Source organism: Panthera tigris, chromosome E3 (genome assembly GCF_018350195.1).
Source record: "Panthera tigris isolate Pti1 chromosome E3, P.tigris_Pti1_mat1.1, whole genome shotgun sequence".
Classification (NCBI taxonomy): Eukaryota; Metazoa; Chordata; class Mammalia; order Carnivora; family Felidae; genus Panthera; species Panthera tigris.
This window is the reverse complement of record NC_056675.1, coordinates 21,617,665-21,635,268: the sequence shown is the minus strand read 5'-3', so window position 1 is coordinate 21,635,268 and position 17,604 is coordinate 21,617,665. Positions and strand designations below refer to the sequence as shown.

At 48.0% G+C, this 17,604-nt stretch overlaps 1 protein-coding gene across 1 annotated transcript; it reads right to left on the bottom strand.

Annotated features, from left to right (window-relative positions):
• Positions 1-1,774: 1,774 nt before the first annotated feature.
• Positions 1,775-17,219, bottom strand: ZKSCAN2 (zinc finger with KRAB and SCAN domains 2). The gene is made up of 7 exons (XM_007084086.3): positions 16,467-17,219; positions 15,143-15,329; positions 11,904-11,995; positions 11,427-11,553; positions 7,885-8,568; positions 5,419-5,910; positions 1,775-2,861 (listed from the first exon to the last, which is right to left on the bottom strand). The coding sequence occupies exons 1-7, from the start codon at positions 16,869-16,871 to the stop codon at positions 1,939-1,941; spliced, it is 2,910 nt and encodes a 969-aa protein (XP_007084148.2). The 5' UTR covers positions 16,872-17,219; the 3' UTR covers positions 1,775-1,938.
• Between the last annotated feature and the right edge of the window lie 385 nt (positions 17,220-17,604).

The window sequence follows — 17,604 nt, the reverse complement described above, 5'->3', positions numbered from 1 at the left end:
ATCAGCACACGCCCACGGGCACGCACGCGTCTTACTGTGCTAGGCACAATACCGACAAGACACTGCACTCACCATTAAAAGTCTTTAACTCGGACCACACGCGGGAAGTCAACCTACTGAGGCGTGAACAATCGTAACATCTCCAACCAATGTAAATCAGAAACATCTGTCGATGCGTACCTGAGTCACCTGCCTTCCGGCAGGCCACACCCTATTCTGGCACCACGAACTCGACGTCTTTCTACACCGCCCACCCTCCTTGGTATTCTGCTGAACAGGCTTGGAAAGATTCAAACGTCCCCGAAGGAAAAACATGATCTCCAGATGTCTCCAAGTAAGAGGACACCTGACACGGGAGAGGAGGTAAGATCAAAAGTATGATCTCTGCACAGCCCTGACTCTGGCTGTCCTTCCACTAAAGTCAGGACTTCCCTTCCCTAAGCCAAAGCCGCCCCAGGCTGCCTGTGTACTAAGAGTATAAATGTCACTGGTCTCGTCCTGGAGGAACCAGCCTAGGATGACCAGGTTCCCTGGTTTCACCTGTAACTTCCAGGAATGAATTAATTACCTCCCTTCCCACCCCCACCTCCCCATTTTGACTTTTCCTTCAATACTCGTTGGGCTAGTGTGAGGGGGTTTTTGAAGAGATTTCTCAGACCTACAGGTAAACGAGGAAAACAACAGTGTTCTGGATTGGAAGTTTCTGCACATCTTTCCACTTTTCACTCAGTAAGCTACAGAGTATATAAATTACTCCGGGCTCTACAGTTAGGTTGACGACCCTAGGAACAGGGACTAGAAGCCTCAGAGACGGAGGGTGTATTTAACAAACAGCCTGGAGGTGGTGCTCTGAATGAGGTGGGGATCTGATCTACAGCAGGCCCAAGGGGTCTGACTGCTGTTAGAGAATGTTTCCGGTTTCTACCTCACTTCCTCCCTAACCTCTTAAAGTTTTAGAAAACGATTATTATGTAATGTCGTACTAAGCCGTGGGGTTGGGAGGCATAGAATGTGCCAACACGCCAGTCACGTTCTAGGTAAGACCCAGAGCAGGTGGAGGGCAGAACGTGTCTGAATGAAGATTCTACTTTCTGTTAATGCCACACACCACAGGCATGCATCCTGTTCAATCTGGAGAGGGCCCGGTAGTTCAGGAGAGTCAGATAAGAGCACCCGGAACAACTAAGAGGTAAGTGTGGGACTTACGAGAAACGGTAAAAGGAACCGGATAATTACGTAGAGGCTGGAGAAACCGCAGCCGGGGGCGGAGGGGTTCAGTCTTCAGGTGCAGAAAAGGTCAGCCTGGTGGGTGGTGGGTTGCCTCTCGTCTCCACGGGGGGTGAGGGGGCAGTAACGTGGTTTCAGTGGCAGAACCTCCACCCTCGCTCTGTGGGTCAACCGGCCACCAAAAGGGCACAATTGCAACAGACTTCTGAAGGGGGCTCAATCTCCTTAACGACTGCCTTCAAAACCAAGATGCATGCGATGTCATCCTGATCAGACTCCTGAAAGTTCTACCCCCAAAAGAAATCTGGGATCAAGTTGCATCCAGGATCCCACGCGGTGGACAACGGGAAACCTTCGGCAGGTTGGGTCCGCTCGAAAACAACTTTCACAGCGCGGAGGGACCTTGAATGTTGCTGGACTCGGCAGTCCCGCAGCAGAGGCCTTGACATGCCGAAGGGGCCGCCGTTCTGAACCCTGACAGATGTCCTCCCCACTTGGCCAAGGGAGACGTTGAGACGCACAGAAGGAGAGGAACGGATAGCTCAAGTCAGAGGCAGAGGTGAGGACGCGGGGCAGGCCCTTGGTTTATTTATATTGTCAAGCTGGCCTCGGGAATCACCCTCCCGAGCTAAGAAAAGATCGCTTCCGAGGATGAGATGGGGTGAAACGACTAAAGGGGCACGTTCACGTTAGGAGGAGGAGACGTCAACGTCAAAACGTTTTCCTGAAGTCATCAGTCTTTCCCTTAGGCGGGCTCTCCAGGGCACAGGCGGGCGGTGGGTGTGGCAGAAGCTTCTCTCTGGAATGAACCTCCCGATGCTTGGCGAGGACAGAGCTCTTACTGAAACGTTTGCCACACTGGGCACAGCCGTAGGGCTTCTCTCCGGTGTGTATCCTCCGGTGCTCGCGAAACCTCGTACAGTTATTGAAGCTTTTTTCACAGTCCGCACATTTGTAGGGGTTCTCGCCAGTGTGCACCCTGCGGTGGGCGCTGAAATGGGAGCTGTTGGTGAAGCTCTTCCCGCACTCCCCGCACTGATAAGGCTTCTCTCCCGTGTGCGTCCTCTGGTGGATGATGAGGCTGGAGCTCTGACTGAAGCACTTTCCACACTCTCCGCACCTGTAGGGTTTCTCCCCCGTGTGGATTCTCTGGTGGGCACCAAAGTTGGAGGAGTCGTTAAAGCTTTTCCCACAGTCAAGACACTTGAACGGCTTTTCTCCCGTGTGGATTCTTTGGTGTCTGATTAGGCTCCTGCTTCTGCCGAAGCACTTCCCGCAGACACCGCACTGGTAAGGGTTTTCCTTCTGGTGGGTGACCCGGCACATCAGACGAGCATTCCTCCCGAAGCCGTCTCCGTATTTGAGAAGCCGGTAGGGTCTCCTCCCCACCAAAGGCCTCGGATGCGCTGCGGCTCTCCCTGAATCTCGAGGCTGAGACATCAGCTTTCCCTGCCTGACCGCTTGAAGGCTTTCCCACTGTCTTCCTGAGATGCATTCCCTTTTCCGGTATTTACCTGGATCAGCGTTCTGGGAAACAACCCTCTTAGACTTTTCTATCAGTGCCCGATGCTGTTCCGTGTCCTTGTAGATTACCTGTGTTGCATCCTCCTTGATACTACGTCCAATTTCAAAATCTGGAAAGGAAGAAAGAAACGAAAGACGAGAAAGATTTCCGAGCGGTCCCATATTAACATAAGCAACACGGCCTACGAGGCTTTGTTAGGATCCCTGTATTGTCCTCGGGCCTCTTAAGCCCTGTTACCCTTCTCTGATTCATTACGCCTTATGTGCACTCTGTTCCACCCATAGCCAGCAACACCTCGTACAAAGGAGGCTTCCAGAAATGTTTTCCAAAGCAAACTGTTATTCCCCGTCCGTGTCCTGAGTCACACGGGACCAGCTCAGCTTTCTCCCCAAGTTCCACTCCCTCCCACCCTGCTTTCAAAATTTCACATCTGCGCTCACACACCCCGTGTGGCACTAGTGTTCAGAGCAGAGTCCAGTGCCCAGGTTCCTCAATGGACCTCCAAGTGCATCAATATCTGATCACGTTTCTTTCTCCTCCCCAAATGGTCTTTGTCACTGCTTTTCTCTGGCTGTCTCGCACACGGGCCACACGGGCTCAAATCTTAATTCTCTCCATCCCCTTCCCCAAAGTGGAATTACCTTCCCTCACGCTTTCACCCACGCCCCATACACACTGTAAGGTGCATCCTGGATGCCAGCTTTCCAGGAAGTCTGCTCGAACAGACAGAGTGAGGTGGTGGAAAGACACAGGCTTTGGAATCACACAGCCCTGGTTCAGATTGCATCCTGGTCACTTATTAACTATGTGGTTCTGTATTAACTTTTTATTATGGAAAATTCAAACATGTAGCAAAGTAGAGACTATGGTATGTAACATGAACCTCCACAAACCACTCACCTGGCTTTGACAATGACCTACTTCTGGTCAATCTAATTTCACCTCTATTCCCACCTGCTTCCTGCTCCCTCTACCCAGGTCATTATTATTATTATTATTTATTTTTTTTTTTTTTTTAAAGAGAGGGAGGGAAAGAGAGGGAGAGCATGTGCATGCATGAGCAGGGAAGAAGGGCAGAGGGAGAGAGAATCCCAAGCAGGCTCTGTGCTGTCAGTGTAGAGCCCAACGCAGGGCTCAGTCCCACAACCCTGGGATCATGACCTGAGCTGAAATCAAGAGCCGGACACTCAGCTGACTGAACCACCCTGGTGCCCCTACCCAGATTATTTTGAATCAAATTCCAGACATCATATTATTCCATCCAGGCTTGTATTACCCCCAAACCCTCGTTCCTCAGCACTTTGCTGTGCTGCCTTGTTTCTACTTGCCAGTTTCAACACGCCTCTCCCTGTACACACCCCTCTCCCTGCACGCACCCCTCTCCTTGCACGCACCCCTCTCCTTTCAAGCACAGAGTTAAAACTGCAGATATCCCTCCCTCCCAAGTTTGGTGGCTGTGGCATGGGTTGGGGAGAGGAGGGCATCCATCAGTTGGTCCATTAAGGGAAAGCCCTAACCATGCCATCATCTTCTTTCATTCTGCAGTTCTTCTGAAGCAACCTCACTGGGTCCAACATCATCCTGGGGTTTGGAGGAAGTCATAGCCTCACGATTGGCTCTGACAGAATCTGACAATTCATGGACAGGTCTGTAGCTCGATTTAAAAAATGAGATTCATGAGGGATGGCACCAAAGGACTCTGTTTCCAGTAATCGAAACCAGGGTCATGTCGCGCTTAATGGTTTCAGCCTTCAAACTACAATTTCCCACGTAAACACTAGCAGAAAACATACGTATGTTCCTTCTCTAGCGTTTGTTTTGAATAAGCATAGAGTGCTGGAAGGAAGATGGTAACAGGTAAGCACAGAAAGAGGAGCTCAGACTGAGGGTGGCTGTGGAACTTAACACAAGACTGATGGGGGAACCTGGTTTGGAGACTTTTACAAAAGTCTAGGCCAGAGACAGAAAAAGGCTGAACCAGAGCAGTGGCTGTGCTGACTAAAGCGGGAACAGAAGTTCCAGAACCGTTCACAAAAAAGTGTTACCTGCTTCGATGTATATGAGGGAGAAAGCATCAGAAACGTCTCTAATGTGTTCAGGCTGGATGTGAGAGGACACAGGAAAGACCCAAGGTGTGGGAAGAAAGACGGTGACTTAGTTTTGAAAATTTTAGGTCTGGGCCGCTGCAGAGGTAGACGCCTGCGAGGGTACCAGCAGTCAGCAGGGAAACACGCAGGTGGGGCTGCGGGGCTGAGAACCAGAACAGAGTCTCTCTCTCGTTTTGTCGCTGCCTAGCCTCTTCCTCACGCACATCACAGAGAACTGAGATGTCTGTGTTTTCAGCCTACTTGCTCTGAGTTTTTGTTCCACATATGTCATGTGTAATTCCAAGTTCTTCTTCCGCACAGGATTTTCAGGAGAGGTGAAACATGGGCCCGTACAGACCAACACTGAGGCTGAGATCCCACAGACTGAATCCCTAGAATGTAAGCTCCTTCCCTGAATAGAAGCGCCATGAGAAAAGAGACTGTGTTTTATTTGCTGCTATATCCCCTGTTCCTCATGTAACACAGGGCACTCAAATGTGGAATGAATACATACTCACAAGCAAAATGCCAGAGCTACCGATTTCTCAGTAAATCCCACTTTCCCCTGATGGTCCTTACCGCTCGGGCTTTGCAGTAGACCCGGGGGCCCCTGGAATTCCGACTCGTGTACGATTTCCTCCTCACTCGTTCTCTCGCTGCCAGAATCTTCTCCCGTTGCCTCCTGTGAGGTCTCCTCAGGTTCCCAGCCTGTGGGTTCCTGGGACTCCATCTCAACCTCCTCTCTCTCCTGCCCTGAGGGTGATGGGACTTCCTCTGGAGTGTCGGCGGAAGGGGCAGCGGCCCGAGAGTTGATCAGCGCGTCCATCTCCTTGTAGAACGCACAGGACTCCAGCACGTGACCGTTTTTCACTTTGCGGTAGCTCTTCTGGAGGCTTTTGAACTTGGTCCGGCACTGCTCCGGCGTCCGGAGGAAGCCGCACTCCCGGAGTTGTTCAGCCACGGCCCCGTACAGCTTGCTCTTCCGATGACAGGCTTGGAGGGCTTCGTAGAATCGAGTCTCCCGCAGGATATCAAGAAAAGTCTTGGTTTCCTCGTAGCCCCAGTGCACACCTGCCAGGGAAGGATAAAGTTCAAAGAGGTAAGAAAAAGAGTCTATAGCCTCTAAATATAAGGAGTAAAAGAAAGCAAATCCCCTTCACTGTGGCAATAGGAACTATGATATGCCTGGGAATAAGATGTGCAAAATAAAGGAGAGGGTCTATATAAAAAAAAAAATCTGTAATTTACTGAAAGACATAAATAAACTATAAAAAAATGGAAAGGGGCGCCTGGGTGGCGCAGTCAGTTAAGCGTCCGACTTCAGCCAGGTCACGATCTCGCGGTCCGTGAGTTCGAGCCCCGCGTCAGGCTCTGGGCTGATGGCTCGGAGCCTGGAGCCTGTTTCCGATTCTGGGTCTCCCTCTCTCTCTGCCCCTCCCCCGTTCATGCTCTGTCTCTCTCTGTCCCCCCCAAAAAAAAAATGTTGAAAAAAAAAATGGAAAGACACTCCGTTTCTGGATAGGAAGACTCAAACTGTACAGACATCAATTCCCAAATGAATCTGTAAGGTCTAAATCCCAATGGGATTTTGAAATTGAAATTGATAAACTGATATCAAAGTTTCCTTGGCAGAGTAAGAACGCAGTCCCCCAAATCTGCCATGGCTATGGCGGTCAACTGAGGATACAGCTATCTTCTCTAAATGATTAAGAATAACAGATCAGGACACGTTTTTAGCCAGCCTTCCTTGAAGACTACAACTGTGTCCAGAGTAGTCTTTGATGTCCCTGAGTCCTCTACTTGGAGAGAGGAAATGATCTGCAAGATAGGCAGACGCTGTGCTGTTACAGCAGAGTAAACCTTTTCAGGACGTGTCTGAATACAGTTTGTTAAACTGTGCTTTCTGTGCGTTTTGTAAGATGAAGTCACTTCTGTCCTCAGTCTCACCAAGTGGCCTCCTCCAGGGCGGGCACTGCTTTCCCGAGTCTGGGCCCGTCCCCGTGTCTATGGATTTCCAGACTGCTGAGCACCTGTACGGGTACGAGGTATCTTCCCGTCTTTTCCTGAGCTGTCTCCCTTGAACAGATGCGGTCATGAGGACACCCACCCCCCCCCCCCGCCCCCGGCGGCTCTCCTTCCTGGATTTATCTTTCCACCCTAAGAATTCACCACCTTTTCGACAGGCGGAGTGGAGAAACTTTCCATGAGGAAAGTGACACCAGGCAATGCCTCCCCGCAGTTAACATTTGCGGAATGCCATCATCGATTTTTTTTATCTATTATCTCATTTCACACTAACAACCCTGGAATCCTCAGTTGCAGTTTACTGATGAGAAAACTGAAGCTCCAAGTTCTTACACGATGTGCTTACTGTCACACAGTCACTAACTGCCACTTTAGTTCTGCATGTTCCCAGTCCCCAGATTTCAACATCAGCCTCCGTTTACATGGTATGTTGTGTATCTTTTTCTATCTTTTAATTTCAAGGCCTCTGGTCTTCACATGTATCTCTTGTAGGCTATATTTAATTGCTTTTTTAGACGACTGGTCATCTTAGTCTTTTACGTTTGTAACGAATGATGTATTTGGATTTACATTTACCATTTTACTGTGTTTTTCATTTGACTCGTCTACTTTGTGTTCTTTTTTCTTTCCTTTCTTGCCTTTTTCTACAATTCCACTTTTCACGTTTTTTTTGTTATACATTCTTATGCTACTTATCCTAGACAGTGCAACACCGTATCTTTGACTTATTATACTGCAATTCTGCTAGCTGCTTTACATAAGGCTCAGATGCTGGATTCCTCACTGTCCTTGGACTCCACCTATCCTCCTTCCACAGGCTCCAAATACGCAAATCCATGCTGCGCTCTAGCCCGAGAACGGACCTTTGCAGCAACAACCCCCCTCCCAGAGTACTTTCAGCGATGGGGGGCAAGAGGCACAGGCCAGCGGTCCCCGGGTTTGGCTGCCTCTGGTCTACTCCTGCTACCACAAACCCGTATCATCCATTTTCACACCCAAAGCAAAGAGCACAGTCCTTACCGCTCAGGTTCTGGAACAAGACAGGGGCGCCACGAATCTCAGACTTCCGGATGAACGCAACACCCCTCTCGTCACCATCGGATGCCTCTGCGGCTTCCTCCTCCTCCAACAAACTGGTCTGTTCTTTAGCATTGACATCAACTCTCTTTAGTCTGGGGAGAGAGATAATCTCCTTTGGCTTATCAGCGGCTGAAGCATGGGCTGCGGGGTTCAACAGGGCGTCCATGTCCTCAAAGAAGGCACAGGGTTCCAGCACGTGGCCGTTTCTCACCTTCCGGTAGCTCTTCTGGAGACTTTTGAACTTGGTCCGGCACTGCTCCGGCGTCCGGAGGAAGCCGCACTCGCGCAGCCACTCGGCCACGGCCCCGTACACCTGGCTGTTCCGGGGACAAGCCTGCAGCGTTTCATAAAAGCGAGACTCCTTGAGAATCGCGAGGAACGTCTTCGTCTCCTCATAGCTCCAGTGCACGCCTGCTATTTTCTCGTCTTCCAAACCCCAGTGCTGCTGCTCGCCCCACATTCGCCCCGCACTGCGCGCGGGGATCTGAGTCGCGTGAACCGGCTTTTCCTTGATGTAGTTGCTTCGGAGAATACTCCTTTTGTTAGAAGAGTGTACACCTAGGGTCCATGGCTCCTTTCTTTGCTCCAACCGGGCAATCTTGTTAGACACGGACACGGTACTTCCTACAGGGAGAGAAATACATTCCATGCTGAACACGGAGGCCATAGCCGCACAGCCTGATCTGCTGCCATAGCGTGATGTCCTGGACACCTGTTCACACCTATCCTTGAAAGGTCTTGTCCAACCCCCTTCTCTTTTAGAAACTTCCTCAACCATGACAGTGTGCAGTACAGTTATTGCTACTACTTACGGTGCAGTATATAGTTATTCTGACCCCTCTCTTCTTTGTCACAATCATCTAGTAACTGACATTATCATTTTATTTCTCACATATGCACCACCTCTTTCTCCAGCTAGTTCTTAAGGGAAAGTCTTTAAGGTTAAGACACATACAGTTTATTACCTTTGATTTCCTCTCAGTGTCTAACGTCGTATTAGTTTCAGTGTCTGCTCCTAACCAGTATTTGTTACTTATAAAACAAAGTGTGTTCGTATCTGCCCACCACATACCCCCACTCCAACCCGCACGTGCACGCATGCGCGCGTGCACGCACACACATACACACACACACACACACACACACACACACACACACACACACACACACTGGGGCTAGGACAGGCGAGAAGGCAAGAATTTGTGGATACATCTGACAAGGTTAATAGGAAGAGACAGGAGGCCAGGGAAGCATACCGACAATCTGTTGCATTACAGCACTATGGAGATCAACGGGTAACGGGTCTTAAACGTGAACCCTGGCTCCATTACCAGGGAAACTTTCTCAATCTCTGAGCTTCAGCTTCCTAGGGAATGATGGCCTCTATTCACAGAAGTGCTGGGAATATTAAGTAAATGATCGCCTGTGAAGTATCCAATGCCCAATAGGTATTGTAATAAAATTCACCTTTCTTCCTCTAGGTAATACACACAGAAACTCCATGGAATTCTCAAGGGAAGGAGCATCACAGCAAATCCTTTCTGAAAGAACCCCGGGGATGGAGTTCTTTATTTTTACTTGATATAGGAAGTGTAGGAATAATGAAAGCTCAAATATCCACAATAAGGACCAGGCAGGCAATGCAACTGAGGGAGAAATGTGGCAGTTCAGCACCAGCTCCTTGATTCAGCTCTGGCGGATTGTTGCTATGTGAGAAGGTGGGCCCGGGGTGCCTGACATTTGATTTTTCAAGATACACAGGAAATCCAGATTTACAAACTAATTTTAAATTAAAACTCTGTGCAAGGCCAGAATGTGTGTATAGGCTAGATTCGGCCTATGAGTCATCCGTTTACAATCTATGATAAAAGATTGGGGCAGCTGTCTCCGGGCCTGGGCCTTTCCACATGTAATCACTACTGACCCTGAACAAAGTGGGGGCTGGGGGAACCAATGCCCCATAGTAAAAAAATTTGTGTATAGCTTCTGACTCCCCCAAAACTTAACTATTAATAGCTTAGTGTTGACTGGAAGCCTTACCGATATCATAAACAGCCTATTAATATGTATTCTGTATGTTATATAGATTACGTACTGTATTCCCATAATGAAGTAAGTCAGAGAAAAGAAAAGGTTATTAAGAAAATCTTAAGGAAGGGAAAATACATTAACTAAGTTAACTGTGAGTACTTTGGATAGATACTGGACGGTATTTATCGAAAAAAAATCCCCATAGAAGTGGACCCATGGAGTTCAAACTATCTTGTTCAAGGATCAGCTGGCTAAATCTGAATTCTCAGAGGATGACCCCCAGCCCGCCAGTGGCACTTTACTCAGGGCTCTCACGGCACCCTCCAAGGCCCGGATGCACGCTCCAAGGTCACACCAAGAAAGGCCTGCGTGAAACCCTGGCAGGACGCTGGGTGCCTGCTGCTACGGGAAGACCGCTTTGCCACCAGGGTGTGGCAACCTATGTTGGTCATTCTCAGAGGACTTAGTTGCCTTCTGATTACAAACAACTGTTGGTGTTATCTTTTTTATTCGGCTTGACATAGTCCACTTTATAGTCTCTATACTTCAGTGTCTACAGGCAGCGTGTCCAACGGAACTTTCTGTGATGACAGCAGTGACCTCTAACTGTGCTTTCCAACACGGCTATCAAATGTCCTAACCACGACTACTGCCCCTGAGGAACTAAAACTGTTAACTTTATTTAATTTTAATTAATTGTACAAATTTAAATAGCCGCTACCCTATTAACACATATCTATAACGTGTCTAGTGTGGATCAGTGCACATTTCGGGCCTGTAATTTTATTAACAAGCAGTCTTCGACTTTCAGCTTACGTATAAATGAACTGTACTTGTCCCCACTACTAATGCAGGTGACATAATCCTTCAGAAGTCTGCTTGTAAAGTGACACTTCAGTGGTTACTTGTGCCTGTAAATTTGTACTATTCAAATAACTCACAGCACACTACCAAGGTATTGAAATTGTATTGTGTTGAATTGTACTGAAATTACTTTTTTCCTTTCATCTGTAAGATTTCCATCCATCCAACAAATATTTGCTGGGCACCCACCCGTGTGTCCCACTATGTGCAAAGTGTTGGGTTGCTACAGTTAAACAAAAACAAATCTTACAAAGACCTTGTGACTTTACGGTACTATTAGTCCAGTGGTATCTGTAAGCTTATATTTAAGTAATACAAATATGACAGTCCTATATAACCCCTTGCCAATGTCTTCACCCCTAAGTTAGAAGAATATGCATATATTCTAAACTGGAAGGGAGGAATGAATGAATGAGTTAAGACAGCATGGACAAGAGAGGACTAGGTCTGGTAAACCAGGCCACAGAAATGATTAGACAGCATGGAGGTCCTTTAAGTGTTGACATTTTAATGATTGTATTATTGGTAGAAATAAAGATATAAAAAAATCCCCAAATCTTTTATGTGCAAAGGGAAAGAATCCTTACCCAGGGAGACCATGTTCCCAGCACTCTCTTTCCTAATATCCCGGTACAGGTCTCTGTGAACGGGAACCTGATGTACGCTCTTTTTGTAGGAAAAGCCTCTCGCCACGCGGACATCTTTCACCGGCCCCTGTAACAACAACAGCAATGACTACCGAGATAACCACGTGGGTCTTTAAAGGGTGAATGGTCATGGAGGAAACACAGAAGGGAGGGCCCTAAGGGAGAATTAAAATCAGGGAACCAAGTGTGTATGATGTGCCAGATGAAGCAGATGTTATAAAGGGTCATAAGACAGATGATCCAGCAAGGAGTCTCATTACTCAGAAGGCTGGGTCCGGTCTTCTCTGCAAAAGGGGTAGGGGGTAGGGGGTTGGGGGGAGTCTCTTAGAGGGGGTGTAGAAGTTTGAGGGCAGTGAAGGCACGGAAGTCCTTGTGACTGGATACTCTAGGAAGGCAGAGAGAAGATCTACAATTTACCTGAGACACAACAGGTAGTGGTGTGGTTGTTCCTTCCTGACCTATGTTGTTCCATTCAGTAGCAGGGACAGGAAGCCAGGGAGAAGGCCGAGCTGTAAGGAGAGAGAGAAACAATTAGGGTTCTGGGCTCCGGCCCTTTAATTCGTGCAGCTTCTCCTTTTAAGAAATGAACGTGTGTGTGTGTGTATACGTACATATATATACGTATATATATACACACACACATATATATATACACACATATACGTATATATATACGTATGTATATACACACACACACACATATATAAAATAAAAAAAAAAAACCCAGTAAATAGAAATTGATCATTTCATCAGTGAGTTCAGAACAAATGCCCGAAACCGGGGTACCCTAAAGCAGGGCTCACAGATGCGAACGCTTTCAGGGAGTTAGCAGGCAAAGCAGATTATGAAAGGGGCCAGGTAAGGAATGGGGGACCTGGAGAGCACGTACACCACTGAAAAGGTGTGGCCAATGCCCAGTCCCAGTTGATGCTTCACTGTGATAGTCAGGACTTCTAATATTTTTCAGGAGAAGCCAGAAATCTGGACTTTTCTATGAAATCTCAAAAACCTTAAACCTGGGAGGCTCAATTGGTTAAGCGTCCAACTTCAGCTCAGGTCATGATCTCATGGTTTGTGAGTCTGAGCCCTGCTTCGGATCCTCTGTCTCCCTCTCCCTCTCTCTCCCTCCCTGGCTTGCACACATGGGTGCATGCGTACTCTCTCTCTCTCTCAAAAGTAAATAAATATTTTTAAAAAATCTTAGGGGAGCCTGGGTGGCTTGGTCGGTTAAGTGTCTGACTTCGGCTCAGGTCATCATCTCACGGTCCGTGAGTTCGAGCCCCGTGTCGGGCTCTGTGCTGACAGCTCAGAGCCTGGAGCCTGTTTCAGATTCTGTGTCTCCCTCTCTCTCTGCCCCTCCCCTATTCATGCTCTGTCTCTCTCTGTCTCAAAAATAAATAAACGTTAAAAAAAATTAAAAAAAAAATCTTAAACCTTAGAACTAAAAGCAAACAAATGCATAAAACCCCCAAACCAAAAACACATTGCAGGTGAAACAAAAGAAGTCTGACTTGGCATGTGAGTTACCAGTTTGCAATCTCTAGTATAAGTCATTCAATGCTTCAATATGCTAAACAAGTTAGCACACATAGATACACAGTCCTGGACAGGCAAACACACAATACACTCCCTCAAAAGTCTGTGGTCTAACTTCTACTCTGCAACTCACTACGTAGGGAAAACTTCTGGAATGGATTTTACTGTGGTCGAGAACTCAAAAGCTTGTTCCACCACTTTCTAAAGAAGCAAACTGAACCACTTCTTTGGAAACACAGTACAGGTATCCCTTGCTTTTCAAAAGTTCATGTCATGCCACTTTACTTTTACAAAAGACACACATCAGTACCTCTTTTTGCTAACCGGAAGAAATCCAAAAAAGGATCTTCACTCTTACCAAAAAAGGGGGAAAAGCAAATATTGTTTGGAGTTTGTTTTGCAGCGAGCTATTAAAAAAATTTTTTTTTAAGTTTACTTATTTATTTAGAGAGAGAGTGAGCAGCGGAGGGGCAGAGAGAGAGGGAGACAGAGACCCCCAAGCAGGCTCTGCACTGTCAACGCAGAGCCTGATGCAGGGCTCAAACTCACGAACCGTGAGATCATGACCTGAGTGGAAATCAAGAGTCTGACTCCTGACTAACTGAGCCACCCAGGCGCCCCTGCAGCGAGCTATTACAGAGGCAGTGTGCACCCGAGCAGGGGGAGTAGCACGACCACAGTGTCACTGTCCCCGTAAGCACCTCGACAGAACGCAGAACACACTTTTCCACTTTGTGAATTATCACCCTGAGCTGTCAAAACCCAGAAACACCATAAATTTACGGTAGCTTATCAGCTACAGTAACTCAGAACATGTAATCCATGTGAACTTTGAAATTCAGAAAATATTAATATTTGCAATGAATTCTACCACAATGTGAATTTCAGGAAAGGTAAGGAGGTTGGGTGCACAGTAGTGAATCTTGCCACTTGGTGAGGGACTGTGTAAGCCAGACAGATGTGAAGTTTAAAGATAATTGCGCTGTTACGGGAGAAAGGAAACTGACATTTACTGAGCACCACTGTGTACTGGTCTGTTTACGTTGCCTCATTTAACCTACACTAACCACCTTATTATTTTCCTTTTACAAATGACAGAATGGAAAGTTTGAGAAGCTTAGTAACCTGACCAAGGCCACACAGATAAAGAATGGCAGAGCTAGGTTTTGAGTCGGGTTGTCTTCCTCTAAGGCCTAATCGCTTCACCTCTATGCATTAATGCGCCCTTCCGTATTACTTGCCCAAGGACAGATGGAGACAGGTGCAGAGACAAGAAGATATAAACCCAAGCCTCCTACTGTAGGTTCAGTGATCTTTCCATTCCTCTCTTTCGGCCTGATACCAGACTACAGGGATGATGAGATTACAGTGGACGGGGAAAGACAGGGTGTTTAGTTTCCTTCTACTTGACTTATTAATGCCCAGGGTGGCTATGAAACCTGTGTTCCCTTGTCTATGAAATCTTACTGTTTACCTCTCTCATATGCCACTTCTGGGATGCCTTACTTGTAATTAAAAAAAAAAATTATGTTTATTTATTTTTGAGAGCAAGAGAGACAGAATGTGAGCAGGGGAGAGGCAGAGAGAGAGGGAGACACAGAATCCGAAGCAGGCTCCAGGCTCCGAGCTGTCAGAGCAGAGCCCAATGCGGGGCTCGAACCCACGGACTGTGAGATCATGACCTGAGCGGAAGTCAGACGCTTGCTTAACCGACTGAGCCACCCAAGTGCCCCTGGAATTTTTAAAAAGTAAATATCTTGTTTCCCTTTCCAAACAGTTTTGAAAGTTGTTTATAGCCAGCCAAGAACATATACACATATACACACAGCAGGACTGAAAAACACAAGCTGATTACAGAAAGGAGATTCTTAAGTTACACTGCAAGACCTCGAGGCCAGTCTGGGAAAGCCAAGTTTTCCCAGAGTCCATCCCCATGATGGCTTTTACTTATGCTGCATGTGTTCCCAACTCTTGAAGCTGATGAAGTCTTGCTCCCCAAATATTTAATTTATTCTCAAATATGTACCGAGGGGATCCTAGTCTGAACCAGTCACAGTATTACGGCTAGAAAATAAATCTGCCATGGTCTCTGCTCTGGGCATGCTCTGAGTCCTTCTCACCATTCTTGGGTAAGGGCCGATGCTCTCTCTTCCAGTTCAGCTGCTCCTCCCGTCCTGAGCGGAGGCTTCCAGCTTCCTCCAGAGACACCAGTCTGGGTTGGGTCTCCACCTGCTCTGGCTGAAAGTCCGTTACCTCCCATGCTGCTCCCAGTGGTACCTGCTTCTCTGAGTGCACAGGACTGCTAACCTGGGAAATAAAACCAATGCCATAATGGAAAGAGGGAGGAAAACAGGGCCCGAAGAGGACCAAATTTCCCCCAGGAAGACATCAAAGAAGGAAAGAAGATGTGAGAAGGAACGAAAATTTCACTCCATTCACAATGGAGCCTCCAAGGGCATTGGGTGAACAGTACTGTCCAGGAGTCTAGGCGAAAGGGAGCAGGAGAGTGCTCTTTATTAGTATACAGAGGGGGGAAATCTAGCAGGAGTAAAATACAGAGCCTCCTTGTTATTAGCATAGATATGGAGTTCTCCCATCTATTAGGTTCACAGAGAAGCGAAAGCTATCAGAACAGAAATAAATTCACTAGTGAACTGAAAACAGAAAATTAATTTCCACATGTAGTGTCTATGCCTGACCAACACAGCAGCCTGATAGGCAGGTCTTTATACAATGCAAATCCCGTGCAAGGTGAAACTGCAAGTCTTGCAAATCTTGCAGGATTTCATGAGGTTAATGAAAAGGCTCTTGAAAATGACTAGAAGACCATGAAATGCCACTGACAAACAAAGATCTGGCAGTTAAGCTAGACAAGAGTGACAAGGATGGTGGCACTGAGGGCACTTTGGAAAACACACATTGAAATATTAAAGGACTAGAGAGAGCCCTGGGATAACTGATGAAGTCCGTCCTTTCTTTTTTCCTTTCATTTCTTTCTTTCTTTCTTTCTTTCTTTCTTTCTTTCTTTCTTTCTTTCTTTCTTTCTTTCTTTCTTTCTTTCTTTCTTTTTTTTTTGGTTGTTGTTGTTGTTGCAAAAATAGCCCTCTTTAGGACCAAACTACAAAAGTCCAACCCTGCAAAGCATAACGTGGTGTTCCCTTATATAATTTTTGGGGGAACGATAATGCCAGAGATCTATACAAACACTTAGATGTATAATGTTTAGCTTCCTTTGCAAAATAATATTTTAACCAAAGTTTTTTTGTTTTTTTTTTTTTTTTTCTGTTTAATATGAAATCCTGGTCCTCTTTCAAATTGATTCGCTTTAGAAGTCTCTCAGTACCATTTATCCCTGCATAGTAAGCCCTATCTGCAGGGCACCCCGGCCCCCCTGCCTTAGCCATCCCCTTCGTTCTAAAAACAATTTGGAAAATCCTCTCTCACCTGCTGTCTTAGTCTTCCAGTCTCTTTCTCCAAATGTATTACCAGGGCCACCGCCTCCTCTCCACTTTCCGGACACTGTTTCTGAGCCCACGCCTGAATCTTCTCGGGCAAAATGGTGAGAAACTGTTCAATCACCAGCAGCTCAAGGATCTGCTCCTTGGAACGCATTTCGGGCTTCAGCCACCGGCAGCAAAGTTCCCAGAGTTTACTGAAAGCTTCATGGGGTCCAGTCACATCCTCGTAACAGAATTGCCTGAAGCATTTGCGAAAGGTCTCAGACTCAGAGCTCTCCGATCCTTCCAGAGTGGGCTCCGATGCCCACTCGGGGTCCTTTTCTACCTTCATTATTAAGCATCCCTCAACCTCCAGGGGTGCGTCCATCTGAGGGTCCAGGGATGCATCCATGCTCTAACCCCGGGGTCAACCTCACGTCTAGCTCAAAGTAGACGCAAATAACCCAATCCTCGGAACGCTCCCTGCTTAATGATTTTGGAAGTGTGGGAGGGTAGGGACGTGAAAAACGGCAGTGTCAGCAGGAACAGGGTACCCCAGGCTCATTAATCAAATCTATCCTAGGCGCTTGAAATGGTGAATGTGTACCCTAAGGTCCCAAACCCGGCCTCTCCTCCAAAGAAGATGGGGTTTTCCGGGGTGCATCTCTTTAGTGCAGTGTCCAAGACCCAGGGCAGGGGATTGGGAGAAAATCTGGGGAACTGAAGCAAGGGTGGGCGGGGGCGGCCGCCCGGGCCGGGAGGGGGCTGGGCTCTGCGGAGGCGAGACCCCGGGTGGGTGGGGCCGGATGTGCAGGCCCCGCCCGGCCCGGGGATCGGGGTTCGAGGCTCAGCCCCGCGGCGCTCCCAGGCCGCTGCGGGAGCCGGTGAGGCCGGCGGCGTTCGACGCCAGCGCCGGGCTCTTCCGGGCCCGAATCGGTCCCGGCCGTCCTCAGGAAACCTCCGCACGCCGAGGAAAGGCCGCGAGGTGGTTCCGCCCCTGAGGGGAGAGAAGCCGCGGGGACCCAGCGAAGCTTCGCGGGGGGCGGCTGTCGGCCCGGCGCGCACGGCCTGCTCCGCTCCGCCCGCGGACTGCGCGGGGGGCGCTGGGAGCCGCGGCCACGCATGCGCCGCCCGCGACCGCGCGC

Bases quoted from the DNA above. Each gene is read 5' to 3' on its own strand.
- ZKSCAN2 (XM_007084086.3), bottom strand. From the start codon at position 16,871: ATGGATGCATCCCTGGACCCTCAGATGGACGCACCCCTGGAGGTTGAG. The intron at 15,330-16,466 runs GTGAGAGAGGAT...TTTATTTCCCAG, and splicing joins CTGGAAGACTAAGACAGCAG to GTTAGCAGTCCTGTGCACTC. The intron at 5,911-7,884 runs GTAAGGACTGTG...CTTCCCTGGCAG, and splicing joins CTTGTTCCAGAACCTGAGCG to GTGTGCACTGGGGCTACGAG.